General features: G+C 41.5%; 1 protein-coding gene and 1 non-coding gene across 9 annotated transcripts in view; one reads left to right on the top strand and one right to left on the bottom strand.

Annotated features, from left to right (window-relative positions):
* The first annotated feature begins 3,522 nt into the window (after positions 1-3,522).
* Positions 3,523-25,790, top strand: part of ASRGL1 (asparaginase and isoaspartyl peptidase 1) — a 38,933-nt gene continuing 16,665 nt past the window's right edge. For 3 of the 8 annotated variants that reach the window (XM_020785864.3, XM_072999999.2, XM_073000005.2), the window contains exons 1-3: positions 3,529-3,681; positions 8,616-8,822; positions 16,758-16,900. In XM_020785864.3, the coding sequence (XP_020641523.1) occupies positions 8,636-8,822; positions 16,758-16,900 (330 nt within the window). In that variant the 5' untranslated portion in view covers positions 3,529-3,681; positions 8,616-8,635. The other 5 variants (XM_020785869.3, XM_078386049.1, XM_020785865.3 and 2 more) reach the window with 5 other exon arrangements.
* LOC140703426 (U1 spliceosomal RNA) lies at positions 17,428-17,585 on the bottom strand. The gene has a single exon (XR_013540930.1). It is a non-coding gene; the product is annotated as a U1 spliceosomal RNA (small nuclear RNA).

Raw genomic sequence — 25,790 nt, forward strand, 5'->3', positions numbered from 1 at the left:
TATTTTTCTGTCCCTAGTGAGAGCCATTGGGATGTAGTGAACAGAGTACTGGATTAGGAGTGAGACATGGGAGAGCTGGATTTAAATCCCTTCTTAGCCTTGGACATTCACTTGTGGGTAGCAGTGGTAATCCACTCCTTGAACACCTCACATATTTTGAAGACTTTGTTTAGGTCACCCTAAGCCAGAAGTGACTTGACAGCACATAACAAGTAAGAGCAGCTGTGGGTCCAGGAGTCTGGCTAGCTTTGTCCAATGTTTTCCTTTCAAGTTACACCAATATGATATTATGATATACTGTACACTCACATGAATGGAGCTTGACAGTGACAATGTGTGTGATTGAAAGAATATAACGGTCTGTAGTGTAGCCATGTGGGTTTTAGGCAACAAGTTTTCTTCTTTGTAAATTCGTTTTTAGTTATTGTTGTACCCCTGTTGTGAGCCGCCTAGAGTGGTCTATTGACTAGATAGGCGGGATATAAATAAAATAAATAAATACTCTGAACTTTCTTTGTTCAGTATTTCTTCATCAGCAAACCAAGCTAACAGGAATCATCCATGATCACCTACTTTAGCTGCTTCAAGAACTGCTTTCTAGTGGAACCTACCGTACTTTCTTTCTCCCTCCACATTTCCAACTGTAAATTTTAATCAGATATGTTTTTGTCATGGAACTGGCTCTCCTCTGTTATCTGATGAGAAAATTCATGCAATCTCACTTTTGTGTTTGTCACTCTCCCTCAGACCAAGTTGTTGGGCCATACCCACATACTAAGAAATCTCCACAGGATAATTTTTGTATTTGTTACTTCGTCAGTGCAGGGTTATATGTCTCTTGATTAGCTCAGCGAAGAGTTCAAGTAATTACATTTATATGTGTATCCCTATCTACCTATTCTTTTATAATTTTTTTCCAGATACCGTTGTGATATACAGTGCTGTAAACTGTAAGCAGAGGCACATGTGTGCCATAAGTACTGTAGCATTTTAATTTTGTATAAGGGACAAATTATTAAATGTATACTAAGAGACCTGGGATTCTTGTTCCTGCTTTTCTACTCTGTATCTTTGTCTAGATACTAGGTCATTCTAAAAGGAAGATTCTGTGCCAAAGTTCCCCAGTTCAGTTTATTTCTATTCTCAACAAGCTCATGACATCCAGACCACATCTAACACATTGGTGCTATTTAATTTTTTGATGCCCTTTATTTGATGGCCACCAAGTCATGGAATCTTTTATATAACTAAAGAGAGTGGTGAGAGTCCTCAGTGGGTCTCTTTCACTTTACTTTATACTCCGTTTTTCCCCCCAAGGACAAGGCAGTCTTTTCTGGATTATTTTTAGCTCTGACAAAGTTTGATATCTTTGCCTGCCCATATAGCATATATATTTGAAGCTGTTTCTGAACCTGATACTCGAGCGGAGAAATGGGCTAGGTTAAAGGTCTGCTTAGACATTCTTTGTAGCACATCAAAAAACAGGAGCCCTGTCTTCTGCTACAGAACGTTATCTGCTACTTCGAGGAGAAACAAGCGTTTCTCCAACCAAATACATATTTAATTAAGGCTCAAAAACATATTGAGGCAAACATCAAGAGTTCAGTCTCGATTTTGGTCATGATGGCTGCTGTTACATTCTGGAAAGGTTTATCTGATGAGATGTGTACACTCCAAAAGTAAACACCAAGTGCTAAAACAAACTCTTTAGTTGATAGAGCTTAACAAAACAAGTGAGAAGTGTACTAATTCCATCCTCTCTGGTCATCACTTTGGTCAGGTGGTAGTGACAGATATGAAGTATAGATTCTTTATATGCATGGAGACTTACCATGTGAGCCAGAACAAGGAGAAATCAGGGCCCAGAGTTGTATGAAGAGCCTCCAGGCATACTTTGATTCAGACTTGTCATTATACAAATAAAATGATGTAGGAAACTGGGACTAATCTGTTGCCCTCTTCACATGTTCAGTTGGTGAGGCTGAAGGGCCTGACGCCGAGGGAGGCCCAAAAGGAAAAAACAAGAAATCAGGACTTCTTGGCGGTGGCCCCTCGCCTCTGGAACAACCTCTCTCCAGAGATTCATGCAGCCCCATCGCTGGGCATTTTAAAGACCCAACTAAAAACCTGGATGTTTAAGCAGGCCTTCCCTCCAGTCAATACTTAATGTCTTTCTTCTTCACTTTTTCTCTGTTACTTTCCATTTTGAAGAATTTGTCTACTGTTTATTGTTTATTGTCTTATATTGATTTACTTTTCTTGTTTTGTTATTTGTATATGTTTTCTTTTATATTGTCTGGAAGCCGCCTAGAGTGGTCGCAATGACCAGAGAGGCGAGGTATTAATTAATTAATTAATTAAATAAAATAATTCTTAGGACAGCTCTCCTGCCTCCCTGGCAATAGCTTCCAGTGTGCATCACAGAAGCACCCTCATAGTAGAATCGGGCTTCAAGGAGATACCAAACATATTGTCTGAAGTGGCCTCACTTCAAAAAAGGAATAACCAAGCCAAGGTTAACCATCCAAGTTTATTAGCCAGCAGGGATAACTAGTCCAATGAAGCTTGCCCTGGAAACCATTGATCCTAATCATATATTTTGTGGGGCTGGGCTGGGCTAAGTGCAAACCACATCCTGCACTTACCTACAGCATGGTTTACTCAGCAGAATGTTCCTCTAGTTAATTAGGATTATTTTAAGGAATAAGACTGAGGCATTAGTTACCACTTCCTGTATTCCAGGCCTGAAACCTGACCATCAAAATGATAGTTCAAATCAAGAACAGCCAACCATGGGGGGGGGGGGGAGGAATGCAGAGGCAACAACGTCTCTTCAGTAGTTGTTGTTTAGGCCATCAGCCTTCTTTATGGTCCAGCTCTCACTTCCATACATCGATACTGAAAAAAACATAGCTTTGACTATGCGGACCTTTGTCATCAAGGTGATGTCTCTGCTCTTTAAAATGCTGTCTAAGTTTGCCATCGCTTTCCTCCCAAGAAGCAGGAGTCTTTTAATTTTGTGGCTGCTGTCACCATCTGCAATGATCCCCGAGCCCAAGAAAGTAAAATCTGTCACTGCCTCCTCCCTTCTATTTACCAAGAGGTGATGGGACCAGTGGCCATGATCTTAGTTTTTTTGAGGTTGAGCTTCAGACGATTTTTGCACTCTCCTCTTTCACCCTCATGAAGAGGTTCTTTAATTCCTCCTCACTTTCTGCCATCAGAGTGGTATCGGAGTAAGCTGCAATTCACCTTGAGAATTCTAGTAATTTTAATACCAATGCAAATAATAATAATAAAAAGAATAATACTTTAATAATTTCGAGGATGCCAGTTTGTTATATCTCCTGAAATCTGAACGTGTCGTCTCCATATCGTCCCTCGGTTCCTCGAGCACACTTTGAACAACTTTCTTTGCCTCTTACTGTCTCAGCCTTCCCCGAGAGAAGCGAGGAGATGCGCCCGGCGGGTAAACAAACACCTCCTGTCTATGTAGCCATCTTTACAACGGGTAACCGTTTTGCTTCAGTCCCGCTACAGGAACCACGACGGGTCAGCCATTTTAGCGAGGGCGGCCCCCTTCCTATTCGGACCTGAAGGGAACGGCGGCCATTATAGTTGAGGGTAACTTGGCTTCATCGCACCGAAAGGCGGCGGCAGGTATCCTTTCCAAGGGCAAAGGTACACGTTAAGCCAACGAGCTGCTCCCATCTCTTTGCTCTGGGAAGGCGTTGTGCTGGGAGAGGAGGACAGCAGTTGGACGCGTCTCTTGGCTTCTGCTAGATTCCGTTTCCTTCTCTCTCTCTCTCTCTCTCTTTTTTTTTAAAGGGTGGTGGTGGTGGAGGGCGACTGCAGGCAGTCGGGAACGCAGCTTTCTGTGAGTAAATCTGCTCTGTAAAGACAGATCTTGCAACAGGCTGAGATAACGGGAGAATGAAGGAAGGAACGAGAGCGTTCCTTTTCAGGCTCACTACACTGCGCTTCGTTCCTCCCCCCCCCCCCTTGTGTTTGCTGCTGACTTGTTAAACACTTCATGATCTTCACCCTTTTCCATCGCGGATTTGCTTTCTTACCCCGCGACGTGAGGAAAGGGTTGTCAATGGGAGACGATGTGATGGGGGGGGGGGGGGAGAAAGAAAGGGTCTTCAGAAGAGAGGCTGTCCGTGAGAGCGGTGCCTGCTCCCGTTTTCCTAGTTCTCTTCCCCTATTTCTCAGGCGATCTGAGATCGTGTTCTCCTGCTAAAAGGGGGAGAAGGGATCATCCGCCAGGCTTTCCGAGGGGGAGCCTCATTAGAGAGGAGTCCGTTTCAGCCGTGACAGCAACAAAACGAAACGAAAAGTATTGTGGTGGCACATTGAGAACCAACAGGTGCATTTCGATGTGAGCACTGGTGGATCACAAATTACAGTCCACGTGGTCCGAAGAAGTTGTAGTCAAACTCCATCACTTGCGAAGTACTGTACAGTAAATTTGTTCTGTCGTAAAGGTGCCAGAGTAGGTTTTGTTCCTGTTGGGAGGCGGTGTTTTGTAATGGCTCCTCCCCCATTCTGAACACGAGGGGGGGTCATTTATTTTGTTGGTAACTTGAGTTACAGGTCGAGTGCTAAATTTCCACTTGGTGCACTTTTCGAATGTGTGAACCAGTTCTTTGTTAGCTGGGCATCTGCAACGATGATAGAGGCCTATGGGAAGGCTGCAGGAGTTGACTAAAAGCAGCTATCCCGACGTTACTGGATTCGAAATCCCATTAGTCTTAATCAACTGAGCCAATAGGGAGGCATGGCTAGGATCATATTTTAATAATGGTTGAATGGCTGTAGGCTCCTCAGTTCTGCCCAGAGCTGAGAAAAATGGTTTCTTTGGACTGCAACTTCCATGACACACCGTCACTGTAGCATGCTGCCAAGGGGACCCTGGGAGTTGTAGTCTTGTAGTGTTTCCAAGCTGTAACTTGGCATTTATACCTTTGCCTGGCTTTGAAAAGTCTCTCTTAGTAGTAGCACATTTTAAAAATCAATTCTCAGTACTTAAAAATACATACTGTAAATCAGCAAGTTAGTGCAAGTTCTAAAATTCATCTGTGATGGCAGAGCCTAATGTTGACATCTAAATGACAGGATATATTTAATAATGTGATCTGGTCCTCTTGATATGAGAATACACAGCAGACAACCAGTTAACTACTGTGATGGACCTTAATTTAGGATATGGCTACACTGTGATTTAATTCACAGCCTGTATTACATATGAAATTCAGTCAGGGGCTGTGTGACCACTGGTTTGGGAGTTCACCCTTCACGTGATATGAGTTACAGTCCAGCATGCAGCCTTCCTTCTTCTGGTCCTGCCTCTGCCTGTCCTTCTTTTTTCTGGTCCTGCTTCTGCTGATACTTTTATTTGATTTCTAATCACAGTTTATCACATCACTAGTTTTAAATCATGGTAACCAGAGATGAAATAATGCCTGCATGTGTTACCTGAAAGTAAGGGAAAAGAGTAACAGATGGGAAGAGGAAGGTGGTTATAGAATCATTCTGACATGTGAATTATGATGTATTTTGCAAAAATACTGTTCAAACCTTTGATGTTGTGTACTCTTAGGTTGTGAATTACCTTTCCATGGTATTTTTCTATAGAAAAATGTTTCTGAAATGTAGTGGTCTCAAGCTTTAAATGAGAAAGCGACTTCACCATGAACCATAAAAAGATCAGTTTCAGACCTGTTGGTTAAGTAATTAACAGCACTAAGCTTTTGCTGGTACAGCAAGAAGGCCTTCCTACACAACTTGAAAATTACTGTGTTTGATAAGATTTAGAACTAGCACTCAGTCCCCCACATTAAAATAATGGTACCTTGCTTTGTGTGACTCCCCAAGGCCTGAATATTGTGCCCCAACTGCCTACATTACTGAAACCCCACCCACAGAATGCCCTCTCTCTTTACAAGAATGTATCACAACTTACTGTTGAAATGGTTCTAGCTTGAAAATGTAGATGCCTCCTAGCGGCAGAGAAGAAAATCTGCTTTGGCAGCAAAAAGGGCTGAACCAATTTGCCTTTGCATCATGAGGCCAGTAAAAAATACTTTTAATTAACCCGGTTTATAAGCAGACTAAATCCCATGCTATTTGACTACATGGTTCCACTCTTAGTAGCTTGTACGTACTTTGCATGTAGAAGGCCTAGATTAAACCCTTGGCATATTCAGGTAGGGCTGCAGTACGATCTTGTCTGAAGCTTCTGGACAGGCATTTAACTCAGTACTTAACTGGAAGAACTAGTGGTGTGATTTTGTAAAAAGATGGCTTCCTGAAACTTACAACCCCCACCAAAAGCCCCCAACCACCTCTTGAAAGATCAAATCAGTCTATTTTTCAATGTAGTGTAGTGAGAAATGGTTGATGCATTTGGAATGTGGACAGAACAAGTGGTCAGGATCTCATTGCAGAAATGTGGGTATGCTGGACAAAGGACAGCCTGCCAGAGACATTGAAACTGCCATGTAACTGCCCTTCTGCTCTATGTTTCCTCAAAACAGCTCTGCCAAGTGTATAATAGGACAGTTGCCACTCGCTTTAAAAAATATTTCCCCCTGAAAAGTCAGTTTTTCCAAAGGAGAACCAAACAGTACAAAAAGACACCAAAAGATAGGCTTAGATGGAATGTACAGCTTCCTTCATTATAATTTTCACTCATGAGTGTAGGCCTGAATCTCTGTGCCGTGACACAATTGGGTATAAGGACTATTCCTTGTGAGTCATTTGTCAGTATAGCAAGCCACTCCATTCTCTTTGTGTCATCTAGCTCTCTGGTAGATGCTTTTGTAAAAATGTTCAGTTAGAGTTTTCAGCACAAGAGTGACTGACAGGAACAATTGTATTGATGAAAATCACACTGTCAGAAGCAGCCTTCTGATTCAGAAGAAAGTGTTATGTGCCCTGGTTTGTGTCCTAGAAACTAGAATCCGACTTTATTCTTTTTACCAACTATTGCAGTGTCACAGAGGTTACATGTGATTGCTAGAGCCATGAGAGTTTAATAAGAGCAGACTTTGCAGGATTAAGGCATTTACTTTTTAAAACTTATCCACAGATGGTTGAGCAGCTCACTGATTCACCATTAGTTTTGTCTTAATAAACCCCAATAGGGAAGTGCCTTTCTTCAGTGTACTGTTGGCATTGCAAGACAGCCTAATAAGTCATGGTTCTCCAGGGTGTATCCCTGATTGTTGTGAGGTTCATATTGCTCCTTCACATTTTCCATGGGAATAATAGTATACGGATGAATTGTTAGTATACAGATGAATTGGGTGTATTGTTGTGATAAGGAGAAGAGAAATCCACAAGCACCAACAGAACTTCAACAAAAAAGAGGAAAGTTTGAAACTCAACAAAACTTGGCTTCCAGCTCTGAAAAATACAGCGTGCAAAAGGTCAGCGACCTCTACGCAGCCACCAGGACCAGGGATCACTACACACAAAAGACCAGCTAATAACACCCATCAATCACAGTGACAGATCTCCTTATCACAACAATACACTCCCAACAAGACACACTAATCACCCATCTCCTGAATAGGACAAAAGCCTATCTCACAGCCATAAATATTCCACTCCCAAGCAAACTACACCAGAGCACAGAGTGCTGTCCTCTGAAGATGCCGGCCACAGAGACTGGCGAAACATTAGGAAAAACAACCTTCAGAACATGGCCAAAGAGCCCGAAAAACCCACAACAACCAATGATCAAAAACTTCTTACATACAAATGGCATAACTTCTGTAGGCAAATTCCCCCAACTTAAAAAAATTGCCATAGACTTTATGTGTTGCATGCTGACTCAGTCAATTCAGTATATGATTGATAATGTCTGTGGTGATTTCTTAATTTAGGGCAATTCACCTACAAAAAATTACACAGATTGTGGTGCACCAACATAAAGAAGAAAGGATATTTGGGCCAATATCTTAGAAAAGATATTCCCTGTCTTTCTCAAACATACATACAAGAGAGAGTGTGTCTTGTAAGATGGGAGACCACAACAACACAAATATAAACGCTAGCCTGAGTAGAATTTCTGAGACAATAAATTAAAACGTGCAATAGATAGAAAAAGTACTCAATTATTATTGTTAATATTTTTGTTGTTACTGGTGCTGCTGCTGTTCATGGTGGTGGTAGCAGTAGTATCTAAGTCCTACTGTTAGTCCCAGCTAGTCCAGACCCATTGAATCAACACTTATATAAATGTGATTCATCCAGAAGATTTACTCTAGTTGAGACAAACAAGTTTGTTTTGTTTCTGTTTAATCAGTAATAAAAGTTAATTTAAATTCAACATGGGGAAGACTGAACTTTGAGCCTTAAATTAGTAGAAAAATCTGAAGTATAAATTCCTTACACTTTAGAAATGTTTAGATAGTGCAGCTCTGACAGGTTTTGAGGATCAGGAGAGGTCCACTGACCTGTACAATCAATCTCTTTGTGAAAGAGTCCCAGGTGATGTCTTATCAGAGGTCATCAACTGAAGTAGCAAATGAAGAAAAGGTTGTAGCGTGCTCTGTACTTTGTTCTACAAGAGATACTAATTCTAAAGAATAATTATATCTTTCTAGTCAGGAAAAGATTCAAGAATATGAAGCCAGTTATTGTGGTTCATGGTGGAGCTGGTCGCATCTTTAAAGAGCGGGAAGAGGGAAGTCGGTCTGGAGTCATCAGAGCAGCACTGAAAGGTTACAATATCCTGAAAGAGGGAGGAAATGCATTAGATGCTGTTGAAGAAGCCGTAGTAGTAATGGAAGAAGATCCACATTTTAATGCAGGTAATCACTGTGAACTTTCCATTTTCTCAAGATTAAAATAAAAATAATACATGCATAGTAGCTCCTTACTTCTTGGACTATCCAGGCCTTTAGCAGCAGCTCAGTATGGAGGAATTCTCCTCTAATTTCAGTTCCTTGCTAGGAAGAAGTTTGCTTTCTAATTCTTTGCAAGTCTGTTGTTAAAGGCACAGAAACAGGAACAGTAAAAACAATGGCAACCCTAAATAGCATAATCAAGATAATTGTATAAAGGCAAGCATATCCACAGAAGTCCTGTGATTTAAGGGAGGACCTCTGTGGATATGTTTGTCTTTACTGAGTATATTCCAGAAAGCAGATAACATTAGTCTAAAGAAGACTTGCTATAGCTAGCAACAGATCTGTACAGTGGGGTCTTGACTTGAGAACTTAATCCATATTGGAAGGCGGTTCTCAAGTCAAAAAGTCTGTAGGTCAAGTCTCCATTGACCTACAGTGCATTGAAAACCGATTAATCCCGTAACAGGCCGTTTTTGTTCCATTTTGGTTTTTTTCTGGTCTGTAAGTCAATTCTCAGGCTGCAAGTCAAACCTAAATTTTGCGGCCAGAGAAGTCTGTAACTCAAAAAGTCTGTAAGTCAAGCCGTCTGTAAGTCAAGGGTCCACTGTACTAGATGATGGCTTCCTGTCATATTCATCACAAACATCTTTTCCTTACTTTCAAAACCTTCAGTAAACTTGTTCCTCTTGTCTCCATCCTGTATCCTGATACATTCTTGCTACTGATCTCTGTTCTTCCAGCTATGCCGTCCCCTCCATCTGAAGGTCTTAAAGGTCTCCACTCTTGTTCTCTTGCTGCCACATGTCCTAGGAACTACTGCCAAGATAACTTGTGTTAGGCCAACACTTTCATTTCCTCAATACTCACAATTTATTTCCTTCAAAACCCATAATTTCCATGAAGCCTTTGGCACAACCTCTCACTTCTTGTGACTTATATAATATTCATGCTTACTTCCTATTCTTTGTAAAAAAAAGAGTGTATTTGTACAATACAGTTATCACAATTTGGTACTTTTTAAAGTGGGATTCATTCATTCATTCATTCATTCATTCCATTTATACCCCACCTATCTGGTCAATTACGACCACTCTAGGTGGGATGGCTCCATCATATGGAATCCTGGTATTTGTAGGCTGGTTGTAGTACATAGAATTCTCTGCTGAAGAAGAGTTCTAAGGCAGTCTCTTAACTAGAGCACATGACTAGAGATGGAGGTCTTTGTATTTGTTTACGAATACAAATACCCCCACACAGCTGGACGTAAGACGAGGGTCTGGCCCCTTGGGACCAGACTACACTCATGCATGCGGCGGCTTTGCTCTCTTCCAACTGCTCTAGAGCTCGTGGTCAACTAGCTACTCATCAGCCTGGCAGAGAGGCTCGTCTTCCCCCCCTTCTTCCAGGAGTGGCTAGATGACTGTGAGCACTGGAGCAATTGGAAGGGAGAGCAAAGCCAGCAGCAGCAGCAGATGCGCCATGCATGCTCTCCCTTCCAATTGCTTCAGTGCTCACAATCATCTAGCCACTCCTGGAAGAAGGGGGGGAAGACGAGCCTCTCTGCCAGGCTGATGAGTAGCTAGTTGACCACGAGCTCCAGAGCAGTTGGAAGAGAGAGCAAAGCCGCCGCCACCGCACGCATGAGTGTAGTCTGGTCCCAAGGGGCCAGACCCTCGTTACATCCAGATGTGCAGAGGTATTTGTATACAGATACCCCCATCTCTACACATTACCTCTCTGGTTGAGGATTCTAAATACTGCACCAAACTAGTCACCCCAGGATTCATACGATGGATCTGTGACAGTTAAACTGATATCAAACTGCTACAATTGCATAGTGCAGATAAACTATAAACTTCAGCCTGTATGACTAGAACAGCCACATATTATTTCTCAGTTGACCCAGTCTTTCTGTAGACTGTTATTTCCCCTGTGTCAGAACAGCGCGGGACCATTCCTCTTGCATTCTGTATGTAAAGCATAACACATACATGGTGCTACATAAATAATAATAATAAATTGTGACTATCAGAAGAGAGAAAAGGAAGCCATACAGTATGTCCCTGGTTATCGAATTTACTTACCCAGAAAATTCATCTCATAGCTTTTTTGTTCTCTTCTAGGTACCAGTTTAAGACATTTTTACTCTCTTGGGTATTTTAAATCATTAAATAAAATGACTGTATGATAAAAGGAGTGCTATATTTAAAATTATTATAATTGAGTCATCCATTTTACTGACTGAACTGAATTTAAAGTTGTGGTGAATTTAGAAGGTGATTTTGCTTCTATTTTGTATGTGCGTATATATGCATATATGTGTGTTGTATTTAATTACCATATTTGTCCATGTATAAGATGCTACTTTTTCCCTAAAATCATTACACTAAAAATTGAGGGGCGTCTTTTACACAGATGTAAGGTGAGATAGCTGAGCAGATAACAAAACTTTCCCTACCTTGCCTCTGTAAACAACCTTCCTTCAGTCACAAGGCTTAGCTTCCTACAGTCAGGAGATTTATGGAACTGACGTCAGCTGATGCTGTACAAACCAGTTAGAACACATCTCTTGGAAGTGGAGCCTGTAGGCTCAGATGCAACAGGAACTTGTGATGTCCGACGTTCTGAGCCCAGAGGCTGAATACTCAGAGCTAAGTGTTTGGGTTAGAAAAGTGGGGTGTGTCTTATAAATGGAAAAATACAGTATGTGATTACATTTTGTTACCAGTTTCTTATGGTGTACTGCCCTTAGATACACTTGTGTGAAAACAGTAGATAAATAAGGTTTAATAAATAAAATTATTATGCACAAGCTCGTAAGGAAAATGTACTGGACCCATTCTACTTTTCCAGTTGAATGTATGGCAACTTTCTTAGTTTTCTGAATTTCACTTTCTTCGTACATGACGGTTAATGAAGAGTGAAAAACACTGTAAAGTCTCTAACTCTACGGGATAACACACAGGGTATCTATGGGTAGAATTTTGTCAGTAAGTCTGCCTCTAATCCCAATAGATACTTCTAAACACATGTATTCCTTTTCTGACTGAATGTCACAGGCTTTACTTTTAGTGTGCCAAGTATATATTGGTTATACAGTAATTACTTCTCTTTCCACCATCACGAGCCAACTTGCTTGAAATGTAGAGCAACCTATTCATTTGTGAGAAGAAGATATTTCTATGCCAATGGTTTTGAAGCTGTGTCAAAGAACGCCTCATTCATTGGTGGAAGGAGAGGAAAACATTCCGCCCATTAGGTAGAATGGTGTGCAAAAAGCAGGGACTGGGAGGATCCAGGTGTCACAGCGGCAGCTACACTAGGGGAACCCTAAGACCAGATTGACACTATGGCAATCCACTGCTGTGACAGGTGTGAGACTTACCCCTGCAACAGTTAAGTCAAGGTCGAAGTGAAAAGAGAGTCGAGGGCAATGTACAGTACTCCTCTCCTAGCCATTTCTTTGTGCTTGTTCATTCTTTGGCACAGAAAAGGATCTAAATGGTTCAGGGTTCTTCTGTAGTTTAGGATGCAGTGCACATCATGTAAGTCAAAAGCAATCCCCCACCTTAATTTCATGTGGAGAGGGGGATGGGCACTCCTGACTGTGAAGAGCTACAATTAAATCATTGGCACATCTCTGGTAACCTTTCTGAGATAATCTGAGTTATCATCAGCTGATGACAACTTTGACATTTAGCAAGCATTTAAAATGGAGCATTTGTGTAAGGCTTTCTTTTTTGTCTTCCAAGAAGCTCCCATTCTAAAATTAGCCAAGCTTAGTTTAAGAAGACTTCCTCTTTTGTTCAGCTAATTTGATATTTTGTGCCTTGTTAGCAGTGTACTTCACACGTCTGGTGATGCTGATGCTTGAGTGAAACCTGGCAAATCTGGGGGCTTGCATTTATGTTATATGGGCAACCAGATTGTTAAGATTTAGCTACCCTTGATGTACATGATACCTAGTTCTTTAATCATTTACATCTGATTAAGGTTGAGGTTCATTATGTACAGCTGCTTCTATTGAATGGGAGAAAATGAGTTGCATAAAAATGAGCTTAATTGTTGCTGGTTTTGAAACCTACTTGGGGGGTATTCTCTTCATAAAGAACAAAGCAGTCATATTGTAAGGTTGGCTGAGTTCCTCTAACATGGGAGAGTTGGGGACAGCATAATAGACTGTGTGTATGTCTGTGTGTGTGAGAAAGGGATAAAGCTAGTCAGAAACTATTAGGTACTAAAAGGATACTACCTTTCATTACTGCCCTGTGAAAGTTACACAGTGGTGCCTCGCTTAACGATGTTAATTGGTTCCAAAAAAACATCACTATGGGAAAACATCATTAAGCGAAATGCGTTTTCCCATAGAGATGCATTGAAAACCAGTTAATCCGTTCCAATAGGCACGGATTGCCATCTTTAAGCGAAAAAACCCATAGGAAACATCGTTAAGTGATACAATGTTTCCTCCATTGGAATGCATTGAAGCCTATTCAATGCATTTCAATGGTTTTGCGATGTCCATTTTTGCAAATTTAAGTGTGTCTTAAAAGGTTCAAAAACTGTTTTAAATGCTTGGAATTGTTAGTGCACCTTCTAAAACGGGTGCAAACTTAATTTGGCTTTGATCTGACTTTTCATTAATTTTTGCTGATTTTTTTCCCCCACCAACTTTTGACATCTGTCGAAATTTGACAGCTCCATGTTTTCCTATGGGGGAGAAAAAAATTCACAAAAAATTAACGAAGACTCAGAACGAGGCCAAACTAAGTTTGCACAGGTTTTGCAAGGTGCTCTAACGGATCCAAGCATTTAAACAGTTTCTGAGTCTTCGTTAATTTATTGTGAATGTTTTTCTCCCCCATAGGAAGCAATGGAGCTGTCAAAAGTTGGGCTCCATTGTTTCCTATGGGGGATGAAAAAATTCACAACAAATTAACGAAAAGTCAGCAACTGTTTTAAATGCTTGGGTTCATTAGAGCACCTTCTAAATCGTGTGCAAACTTAGTTTGTCTTTGTTCTGAGTCTTCGTTAATTTTTTGTGAATTATTTTCTCCCCCATAGGAAACAATGGAGCCCAACTTTTGACAGCTCCATTGTTTCCTATGGGGGAGAAAAAAATTCACCAAAAATTTACGAAAAGTCAGATCAAAGCCAAATTAAGTTTGCACACGTTTTAGAAGGTGCACTAACGATTCCAAGCATTTAAAACATTTTTGAACATTTTAAGACACTTTTAAAATTGAAAAAACGTTAAGCGAAACAGGGGACCTAAAATGCATTCGCTATGCGATGCATGGTCCCAAAATCGCCCATAGGAAACATTGTTAAATGATGCATAGAATTCTTTTAAAAAACATCGTTAAGCGAAAACATCATTAAACGAGGCACTCGTTAAGCGAGGCACCACTGTATTTGAGTCACAGGCTTCCTTTTGCCTTAGAAGAGGTTAGAAGAAGTCATTCTTTCCAGCAAAAGCATACTAGCAAACACTCCACTTTATGCTACTTATGGACATAGCTGAGAAACAAGTGAAACATCCCATCTTCTTGGATAGACAAATGAATGCCACTCATCCCACAGTTAAAACAAATGTTCAGATAATTGCCTATTTCTTGCTCTTATGACATTTTCACTCCAGCAATGCTCCTTTGTTGTGTATATCTTCTCAACTGGACCTGGAAAGGAAGCTGGTGTTGAGATGTTCCAGTCAGACATAGTTTGCCACTGAAGGGAGCACTGCTTCTAGAGGTGTGATTACATCTTTTTTAGTTTTGCCTTCAGGCTACATATTTTTACATATAGATAATGCCAGTTGTTTTTTAACTTCTCTAAAATATGGAGCATAAGGTTCATGAAGAATTTGACATTTCTATCTGAGGCAGCAGAATATCTCAGGGCAGCACTACTGTCTTTTACAAATAGTCATTCTAAATTTGGCACTCTTAAATGACACTGCATTTGAGGCTTTACATTATTTTTGATAATACATGAGTCTTCCTCTTTAGCGGAGCAGCTTGTTTCTTGAACTCATTGCTTTTTCAAATGTACTGAAAGAGGAGCTCACATAACTGTATAATCAGTGAGGATGCAATGCATGTTTAATTATGATACATGTACTTTTTAAGTTACTAACTTTTTCATCTCTTCAGAATGAAAAGTTTAGATCGCCTACATATTCCAAGACATTCTGACTAACAGCTAATTGTGCTGTATCTTAATGTTACAGCTTGAACATTTAACTCAGGCTGACAGCCTGCTGTTGAACTAAAGAAATCAAAGGTCTTGCATGTATGGGGTGTGTGTGTCAGCATATTTATTTTGAATGTTGTAACATTGTCTATTTCAACACCTTGCAACAGAGAGTCCATGTGGATTGGTGACAAGATGTGTAATACCGTTGTCTTGTAATTTGAGATTTAATTGCCTGATTAAACTTTTAAGAGTCTGTGATCGGGTTCAGTTGAATCTTTTGGCAGTTCCTCACTTTTGTGAGGAAATAAAGATGGAAGTTATTTACTAAACTCATATTTTCGCTTTTATTAGTCTCAGGCTTTTCAACAATTATTTCTATCGGGTTGAAACAAGAGAACTCTGGCAACAGGCCATAACTTGAAGACGTTAACTCGCGGTGAAAATCCGGATAACTCATTGGGGCGCTGGGCCAAAACGCTCCCTGCCGGTGGGGTTCCGAAGGGGTGCGCTCCTCACCGCACAGATGGTTCCGTAACATGGGTGTCTCGCCCATTCTCCTTCTTTCGGTGGTCTATTATAGATGGGATCAGGACGGATCGCCTTTTTGCCTGTGCCCTGTCCGCACGGGAAGACAATGACTGTTCACTCTTGGGTTTCTAATAAAGTCTGTCCCTCTCGCTTTGGCTCCAGGTCAGGCAATAGTCCACCAACTTTCAGGTTTGGGAAATCTCTCAATCTGTGCGCCTTTTCGAACCGTCTTGTCCTTCCTTCCTTCTCATTTTCTCTCCCTCAAGCTTACTGCCAAACCATTGCTCCCCCTGGGCATTTATACTTTCTTCCCAAACTGACATTCTTTGCTCCTCCCCTTTTCCTTTCTCTCCCTCCTTTACCAAGCAAACCTCAACCTTTCCCTTCCTCTCCTCTGCCTTTTCTGTCTTTTCTAACATGATCCCCTTCTCCTCAGTTATAGCCATGTTGCAACTCCCTTTTTCCTCCCTTTTTCCAGTTAAGTCAAGGTCGAAGTGAAAAGAGAGTCGAGGGCAATGTACAGTACTCATCTCCTAACCATTTCTTTGTGCTTGTTCATTCTTTGGCACAGAAAAAGATCTAAATGGTCTTTTAGATCTTTTTAGTAGGGTTTCTACTGCTGAGGACAGCTCACTTTGCTTTAGCTCTCCTTCACAGAGCCTTTAGTTATTAGTATGTGCTGGATTTGAATCAAGTTCCTAGCTCACAGACAATGCTTGGCCTAGTTGAGTTTTTTTGTTTTTAAATAGTGGTGGGGTGTTAATAGAAAAGGATCTTGCAATAAGAAGATGAGTGTAACTTTTTATGAGGCACTTCTTTTGGTTTCCTCTTTTAGAAATGCTGTTTTCCTTCTCTTTCCATTGCCAGATCAGACAGTTCCAAATTCCACAAAATGTAAATCAAGAATGCATGTGTGCTTTGCAATAGGCTTTTTCTGTTGTCCAAAGTGGGGAAAAACCATGACCAAAATAATAGCAAGAACAATAATAACAATAACAATTTTTATTTTATAGTGCTGGTCTTTGTGGTTGCGTTTACAAGTATTTTTGCAAGGACATTGGTATTTCAGAAAGTATCATTTAAGGACTACTAAAATGTGAATTGATTAAGGGGGCTTTAGTAATAAAATTCCTTGGATGGATAGTAATGTCATTATTTTCTGTATGATTTTAGGTTGCGGCTCTGTATTAAATGAGAAAGGTGAAGTAGAAATGGATGCCATTATCATGGATGGAAAAAATCTGTCCTCAGGAGCAGTATCTGCTGTGAAATGTATAGCAAATCCAATCAAGCTGGCTCGTCTTGTTATGGAAAAGGTATGCTACATGGGCATGTAAAACACATACACACACACCTCTCCCACTATTTCCTCCCACATCCTCGCCCAGTATTTCCCCTTGGACCTTAACCCATGTGCAACAAGGACTTTAATGACTAGTTCTCTGGCCTGGCCTATGCAAATAGGAGAGGGGACAGAATGGATTTCACTACTTCAGATTATGGTTGGGGGAGGAGTAACATTTTTTCATGTCCAACATGTTCCACATACCGTAAGATGCACTTTTTCCCTCAAAAAAAGGGGGGGGAGAGTATGTGCGGCTTATGGAGCGAATACAGTAAAAAAAAGGGTTCAGCCATCACCACCCAGAAGCCTCCCACTGCCATGCTGGGCGGCCTCTGAACTGGCACCAAAGACTGCTTGCTGTTTGGACCTCACCATTCTGCACTGCTGGCTTTCCAGGATCTGCTTTTTGCAGCCCAACTGGAAAACCAGCAAGGCTAACAGGCCTATGGCAGCAGGCAATGAAAACAGCCAAGGACCAAAGGGGAAAGAGTAATTCTAGAAAGGCCAGGGAAACCCACACCGTCCCCCACTTAGGCAGTTGATTTTCCCACTTTTGGGGAAATCACAGGGGTCAGCATATCCAGAGTGCAATAGATGAGCCTTACCCTGGGAAAACCACTTTTACAATAATGATATCTCCCCTGCCAGGTATGAGTTGGAATGGCCCCTGAAAATTCTTCCCCTTTCTGTGCCCTATCCCCCAAAGGCATGGTGACCCCCCGGCTGCACCTCCTGATCAGAACAGGGCTGCACAGCTCCAGTCCCAAAAGAGGCCAAGAGAGCTCCTCAGTGTTTTGGGGTGCCCCACAGGACCCCTATCAGGGGCTGGATGTTCCTCCCACAATCCTCCAGTGCACAGATATTAGCATACCTAATATATGGGAAAGGCAGGGAAAGTTGGGAAATTCAAACTTTCAGTTAGTGAAGAGGCTGCTTGTCTGCTTCCTTGCTAGTCCAAGCAGTTAGATTGATGGGAGAGAGACCTGGGACTGCCTGGTATTGTCGTTTTAAAATGTTAAATGTAGTTTAAAAGCTGCTTGTTTTGGGTTAAACTGTGCTTGGGTGAAAAGGTGCTCTGTTTGAGCTGAAACCTGCTTGTGTAGAAACGTGCATAGGGGTACTTGCTTTAAAAGCTGCCTGCAAAGCCTTTCAGACCAGCGCCGATCAGCTGTTAGGTGGGGAGAGGGGAGGGGGAAGGAGCAGGAGCGGAGAAGAGCACAAAATGGCTGCCGTCTGCCGGGTGCCTGCTGGCTTTTAGCTGTTTGGGGCTCTTTTTTGGCTGTTCTGGGGTCTACCAAGGCACTGTGAAGAGCAAGGCTCAGTCTACAGTACCTGGTAAGTGACCTTTTAAGTTTTTAAAAGTTTCTGACCTTCCCGCCCCCCATAAAAATCCATTAATTAATTTTCAATGCATTTCTATGGGAAATTTGGATTCAACTTGCAAACTTTTCAACTAGTTCTGGGCATCTAATAGAGAATGTATTTCCAAAGGGTGTTGCAGCAAGGAAACTAACTGTGCCTCGTGACTTCTAACTGGATTACAGTACCTGCTTCCTGATTTCAGCTACTATAGTTTGTATTCAGTTTTTTTTGGCTCATCAAGAACATTCTTCCTGACTTTGTGTGGCCTAACCGGTTGTCCCTTGCATGCTATAAACGTTCAGTTATGTCAGAAAATGGAGATTTGGTCTTATGCTGAGCATGTGCTACTGCTGGTGAATGGGATCAGGTTAAGCTTTGTGTTGCTGTTCTTTTGCATAACCTAAAGTAAATAAGGAAAACCAGCTGTTAAATAGTTTAATTCCACTATTTATCCTCCACGCAGCTAAAAGGGACCTCTCAATGCAGTGCCAAATCAGACAAACCATTTCTAACTTAAAATAGGCTTGAGCTGTAGATGGGCGGAGTTGCACAACAGTCTCAGCGGTCATTGAGACATTTCTATAAGCATGGGGAGGAGGTGGATGAAAGGAAATGTAAAATATAGGTAGAGTGATATAGGTCTTATCACTGGCTGATAATGGTCTATATTAATGCCACTGTTGACTGCTGTTTACTTTACATGGTTCAAATGTTATTCTGTTATAGTTTATTAAATATTTTATTACACTATTTGGTTCAGAATATTTTTTCCCTGTGTTCCTCCTCTAAAAATTACGTGCATCTTAAGGTCCAGTGCGTCTTATGGAGCAAAAAATACGGTAGCTTATCTACCCAGTTCCCCTGAGGCAGCCTTCGCCAAGGTTCTCCACATGTTTTGGATCACAAATTTCATTAGCCTCAGTGACTATACTCGGCAGTTTTGGGGAACATAGTCCAAAACCTCTGGAGGTCACCAGATTGTAGGAGGCTGCTATAGAATCATACTTTAGGTAACTGTGTCTTAATTAGTCCATCTGCCTCATTATTGTTGAGACTAACTACTAATAGTTCTCCAGAGCAGCAGGCAGGATTTTTTCAGTCCTGCCTGGAGATGCAGACGGGTTAAACATGAGACCTGCTTGCAAAGCAGAAGCTCTTATTTTAGAGTGGTGGCCCTTCTCCCATACCTTCATGATTTTCCAAACTGTGCTTTCTTAACCTAAGTTGGAGACTATTTATCTCATAACTTGGATTGGCAGGGTGATCCCTCCAATTAGATTCAAAATAGTGAGGAACAATGTACAGCTCAAGCAGAACCATTACAGTATAGGAACATGTAACGCTGCCATTTCAAATATACCACTTCTTCCACCGAGAGTAGTTCGTAAGTTTTACCTTGTTCAATCTCACAAATACTCATGGCATAGTTAATGTGTGCCATTTTTACAACTGAGAAAACAAAATTGTAAGTTAATGACTTACCAAAGATGTCACTGCATTGGTAAGAAATGGCATACAAAAGTAGATCTCAGCCCATTCTGGCTTCATCTCTTGGCTCATGTGCGACCTCTAACCTCCTTCAGACGTGCCATTATTTTCATTTCACCTTCTAATGGCTTGATGTCAATAAATCTCTGGGCTTATATGGCATTCACTGCATATTCAATAATACTTTTTGGCTGACCACAGTGAAGGTATGTTATGTGGTTATCTTTCCTCCTGTGTCAAAAATCACTGTGTAAATCAGGCCTTTTCATCTCTGTCATGCATCTTTAGTAGATAATTTTACATTTCATTCAGCTCACAGTTTAGGGTTTTCATGGAGATTTAGAGGACCTGTTTTCTATTTCAGTAAAAATTTCCAGGTCTGTTATGCATTCATTAAATATACTGGTTTAGTAATAGCTAAAGATGGTCGAATAGACCAGATGGGCAGGAAATAAACAAACAAACAAACAAACAAACAAACAAATAAATAAATAAATAAATAAATAAAGCAAGCAAGCAAGCAAGCAAGCAAGCAAGCAAGCAAGCAAGCCAGCAAGCAAGCCAGCAAGCCAGCAAGCCAGCAAGCCAGCAAGCCAAGATATTATTGTTTTTATAAGAGAGGTTTTGGGTGTGTGTGTTGTCTTTTGTTTTGTGCTCATGGCTTAGAAGCCAACAAGCAGCTCAGTTCTGCCTTCAGAGAGCCAGTTGGTCAACAGCTGCAGAGGAGGCAGATCTACTCTGGCAGTGGGATGAGCACAAAGCTGTTGCACTGAAAAGGCGCTGATTAGACAGGCATTTAGCAAACGCCATTGAAACTGAAAGACTGAGATAGAGGTCTATTCAGCAGTCACTTACCCCTAGAGCCATGAGTGATCTGAGGTAATAAATGAAGAATTTGTTTTTGGCTGCTGTTTAAAATTATCACCTTTTTATATACCTGTGCAATTCCACCCCCCAATTATTATTTTGTGATTTAAGTTGTGAAATTTTCCAATAGTTGTCCTTTGAAACTATGTGTTGACACTAGAGCAGATAGGCAAGCTAATCTCCATATGGTAATTTTGAGGCACCAAACAAGAATGCCCATACCTATACATGAATGCAAAGACAAAGCATATGGGTGTTTTTAAAGATGTGTTATATTATTCACTAGCTCTGTTGTTGTTGTTACTGCTATTACATGCTGTCAAGTTGGAACTGATGTACAGTGACTCCAACAGGGCTTTTAAGGTGAGTGAGATATTTAAGGAGCAGTTTTACCAGTTCTACTCCCTCAGTGAACCTCTGTGATTGAGCAGGGATTCAGATCCAGGCCTCCTGAGTCCTGGTCCATCACTCTGTCCACTACACCACATTATCTCTGCAGCTTTTCTTTTCTTCAAGGAGTTTATGGTTATGTACATAGTGTTTTCCCCATATTTTATTTTTAAAACGATCAAAACTAAGACGAGTTGTCTGCTAGTGAGCTTCATGGTCAAGTGACGATGTAGCATTTCTTCCCTGCTACAGAACTACAGTGGTGCCTTGACTTACGACCACAATCTGTTCTAGAAGATGGACGTAACTTGAAATGGTAGTAAGTCGAAGCACCATTTCCCATAGGAATGCACTGAAATGCAGTTAATCCATTGCGACTGAAGGAAAAAAATCACACACAAAAAAATCACTGCAAGATTCATTGGAAACGTGATTAATCCCTTCCAAGTGAAAGGGGGGGAGAAAAGCAATCAAGCATGCAAGACCCATTGGAAATGCACAGAAAACAAACGGAGCAGATTGGAAATGCACAGAGAACAAAGGGGACAGGTCGGAAATGCGAAGAAAACAAAGGAAAAAGCAAGGGAAGCATGCAGGACCCATCGGAAATGGGGGAAAAACCCCAAAGCAACCAAATCCCCCATGACCCATCACAACACAGGAACATAATTCACCCAGCTCAAAACCACGCTGCAAAAACACCCAGAACAGATTTTAAAAAGCAGAAAACAGTACCTTACCTTTGCAGGAAGCCCAAAGCCTCCCTGCAAACACACACACACACACACATGCTCACTCAGAAGCAGAAGCCAGGCAGTCCCAAGCCTCCTCCGACACGCACACTTTAACTGCTGGTGTGAAAGAGCTACAAAGAAGCAGCCTCGTTGCCACCTACAGTTAGCAATTTGAATTTCTCATCTTTTTTCTCCTGCCTTTTTCTGTTTGTAAGTGGAAGCAAAATTTTAGAGCCGGAGCTGGTCATAACTCGAAATGGTCATAAGTAGGAATGTCCATAAGTTGAGGCACCACTGTATAGAGAAGGGAATTAAAAGTATAATGGACAAGACAGAGGTACTGAGGGTGGGCGCCCCCACAGTTGGTGGTTTGGGAAACTCCCTCTCTTTCGGGGGGGGTGACTCTGCCCACCAGCTTGGGGATCCATCTGGACCCGGCACTTACTATGGAATTCCAAGTAGCGTCGGTGGTCCGTACTGCCTTTTTTCACCTCAGGCGGATTGCCCAGCTGCGGTCCTACCTTGATGTCGGGGCGCTCACCACCTTGGTGCATGCACTCGTAATCTCAAGATTAGACTACTGTAATGCGCTCTACGTGGGGCTACCTTTGAGGCTGATGCGGAAACTACAGGTGGTGCAGAAAGCGGCGGCCAGATTACTTAATGGAGTGAAAAAATTCCAACATATCTTACCCACTCTGGCCGCATTGCACTGGCTGCCCATCCATTTCCGCATCGACTTCAAAGTGATGATGCTTACGTGCAAAGCCCTAAACGGTTTAGGGCCTCGATACTTGGTGGAACGCCTTCTCCCACCAAGGTCTACCCGTATCACCCGTGCGAGCCAGGAGGTGAGGCTGAGGAGCCTAACGTTGAGAGAGGCCCGGAAGGAAAAGACAAGAAATCGGGCCTTCTCGGCGGTGGCTCCTTGCCTCTGGAACAACTTACCTCCTGAGATTCGCATGGCCCCCTCGCTGGGTATCTTTAAGAATCAATTAAAAACGTGGCTGTTTTGGCAGGCCTTCCCATCAGATAATCCCTGACGCCCCTTAACACCTTTTTTCCTCTCTTATTGTTCCTCCCACCTTGTGTAATGTCTTACCACTTAATAATTGTTTCGTATATTAATTTTATTGTATTATTTATGTTGTTAGCCGCCAAGAGTGGTCCTGACCCGACCAGATAGGCGGGATAATAAATAAATAAATAAATAAACAAACAAACAAACAAACAACAACAACAACAACAACAACAACAACAACAACAACAACAACAACAACAACAACAACAACAACAACAACAATAATAAATTTCCACGGTGCACTTTTCGAATGTGTGAACCAGTTCTTTGTTAGCTGGGCATCTGCAACGATGATAGAGGCCTATGGGGAGGCTGCAGGACTTGACTAAAAGCAGCTATCCCGACGTTACTGGATTCGAAACCCCATCAGCCCTAATCAACTGAGCCAATAGGGAGGCATGGCTGGGATCATATTTTAATAATGGTTGAATGGCTGTAGGTTCCTCAGTTCTGCCCAGAGCTGAGAAAAAATGTTTCTTTGGACTGCAACTTCCCTGACACATGGTCACTGTAGCATGCTGCCAAGGGGACCCTGGGAGTTGTAGTCTTGTAGTGTTTCCAAGCTGTAACTTGGCATTTATACCTTTGCCTGGCTTTGAAAAGTCTCTCTTAGTAGTAACACATTTTTAAAAAAAATTCTCAGTAATTAAAAATACGTGCTGTAAATCAGCAAGTTAGTGCTAGTTCTAAAATCCATATCTAAAATCAAGAGCCTCGTGGCGCAGTGGTTAAACTGCTGTACTGCAGCTAAAACTGTGCTCACGACCTGGGGTTCAAATCCCAGGTAGCCGGCTCAAGGTTGACTCAGCCTTCTGTCCTTCTGAGGTCGGTAAAATGAGTACCCAGCTTGCTGGGGGGGGGCAATGTGTAGCCTGTATAATTAAATTGTAAACCTCCCAGAGAGTGCTTGAAGCGCTATGGGGCGGTATATAAGCAGCACGCTTTGCTTTTTGCTTTTTTTTTAATAGGGAGAGGATGGAAAATGAAAATCAATGCGGGCAGGTAGCTCCAAAGCACTTGTCTATTATGTACTTTAGAAGCTCAAACTATGGTGTATGTCCTTAATAGAAAGGCATGCTTAATTAGTGGTTCAGAACTGAGGCAGCTGGTGAGTGTGGGAATCTAGCCGTGGAGGTGGAACGGAACGTGTGGCACCTGTGGTGCTGTGTGTACAAAATGGACGAACCTCCATACTGAGGTTTGTGCCCATCTCTAGTTGGAATTACTAGTGAGAATAATCTCATGCTTGAACACTGTAGCCTGTAAGAACACTAATTCATTTATCCATTTCCCTTGGTTCCAGAATCAGCAGTTTTCACTTGGGGTGTGTATGTTTCCCCTAAGTTCCTCCACCTCCTACATGAGACAAACTAAACTAGAAATATTTGCTCAGGCATTTCCTGTTTACTTTTAATGTTGAAAATGGGTGTTTCTAGGTCTGGTGCAGTCCATTGTGGTTTATAGGCTACATCCCCTAAGTATATTTTAAATTTTTGGTGTGATGATGATGATGATGATGATGATGATGATGATGATGATGATGATGATGATGATGATAATAATAATAATAATAATAATAATAATAATAATAATAATAATAATAATAATAATAATAATAATAATAATAATAATAATAATAATAATAATAATAATAAATTGAGTGCCATTAAGTCAGTTATGATTTATGATGACCCTTTTCAGGGTTTCCTAGGTAGAAAGAACTCAGAAGTGGTTTGCCATTCCCTTCTTCTTGCCCAAGGCTACACAGGCTGGTTTTTCTGGGCTGGGGATTTGAATTCCCAATCTCTGGCTCCACGGCCAGATACCTAACTCACTGAGCTATCCAGCCAGGAGTAGCATGAACGAGATTTCCAAATGGTACCTGCAAACACTTTTTTGAAGTGTGGAATGTTTTTATGCAGGTTTCCAGCCAGAAAGCCATGACTCTTCCCAGAATCCAGGGGCAGGAAAAAAGTGGGGTGTTGTTATATTTTTAAACTTGGGGGCCTTAAAGAGGTTAAAAAAACAACCACACAACGATCACCCCTGTTTGAAATTAACAGAGGTATCTTAGGTTTTGTGATTTATGGAAGTCGTAAGTGGTATTTTTAAAGAAAAATAAATAGCACCCCATTGTTTAAATCTTAGCTTGAAATTCTCTTTGATCTCTGAAAGTTTCATTCAAAATAAGGAGCCGAAGTATGTTTCTAATGATCAAGAAGCCTCATTACTGGTTCCTGACACGATATTGGCTCCATCTGGTGGCCACAATAGATTTTTCCTGCAACACCCGAGAATCTAGCCCATTAAAACAGTCCATTGAGATACATTTCATTAAGCAGGCCAGGCTGTTTCCGCTCATGGGGTAATAATTCCTCAGAAGAACCGAGCTGTGAAATGATTGTTCCTGGAAATCTCCCAAAATCTGAAGGGTTGTGGTAGGCTTTCATTATTTCCATTGGGAGAAGAAATAAGTATCTGAAAATAAATTTCCAGAAGAGTAGCTGGGTTTACTACTGGCAGCAGAATGTACGCTGGCATCTTGCAGTGACAAACTGGTTATCATGATAGGAACTTTCATAGCAAAGACCCTGTTTTGGCTGCAGTGCTGTGCAACTTTACCTGTGAGGAAGCCCCAATGTGCAAAGTGAAGACTGGAATAGTATGTGTTTGCTTACTACATGCACCAAGTATCTGGAAGAGCAGCCAATGATTTGCTTCTTTTACTTGGAAACGTAAGGAACCCGTTGCACCCTAGTAGGGTTCCTATGGATGAGTGCCCAATGTGGGAAGCAGGCCCAATATATTATGATCTTTAGTGACAAGGTGAAAAACTAGGCTCTCACTCCATCATTTCTGAGGCTCAGAGTGGTAATCGCTGTTCCATCAACTGAATCTTATTCTTCCTTGCCCGGAAATGTTTCTATTTCAGCTGTTCG

The sequence above is a fragment of the Pogona vitticeps genome, chromosome 1 (assembly GCF_051106095.1).
Source record: "Pogona vitticeps strain Pit_001003342236 chromosome 1, PviZW2.1, whole genome shotgun sequence".
NCBI classification, from domain to species: Eukaryota; Metazoa; Chordata; class Lepidosauria; order Squamata; family Agamidae; genus Pogona; species Pogona vitticeps.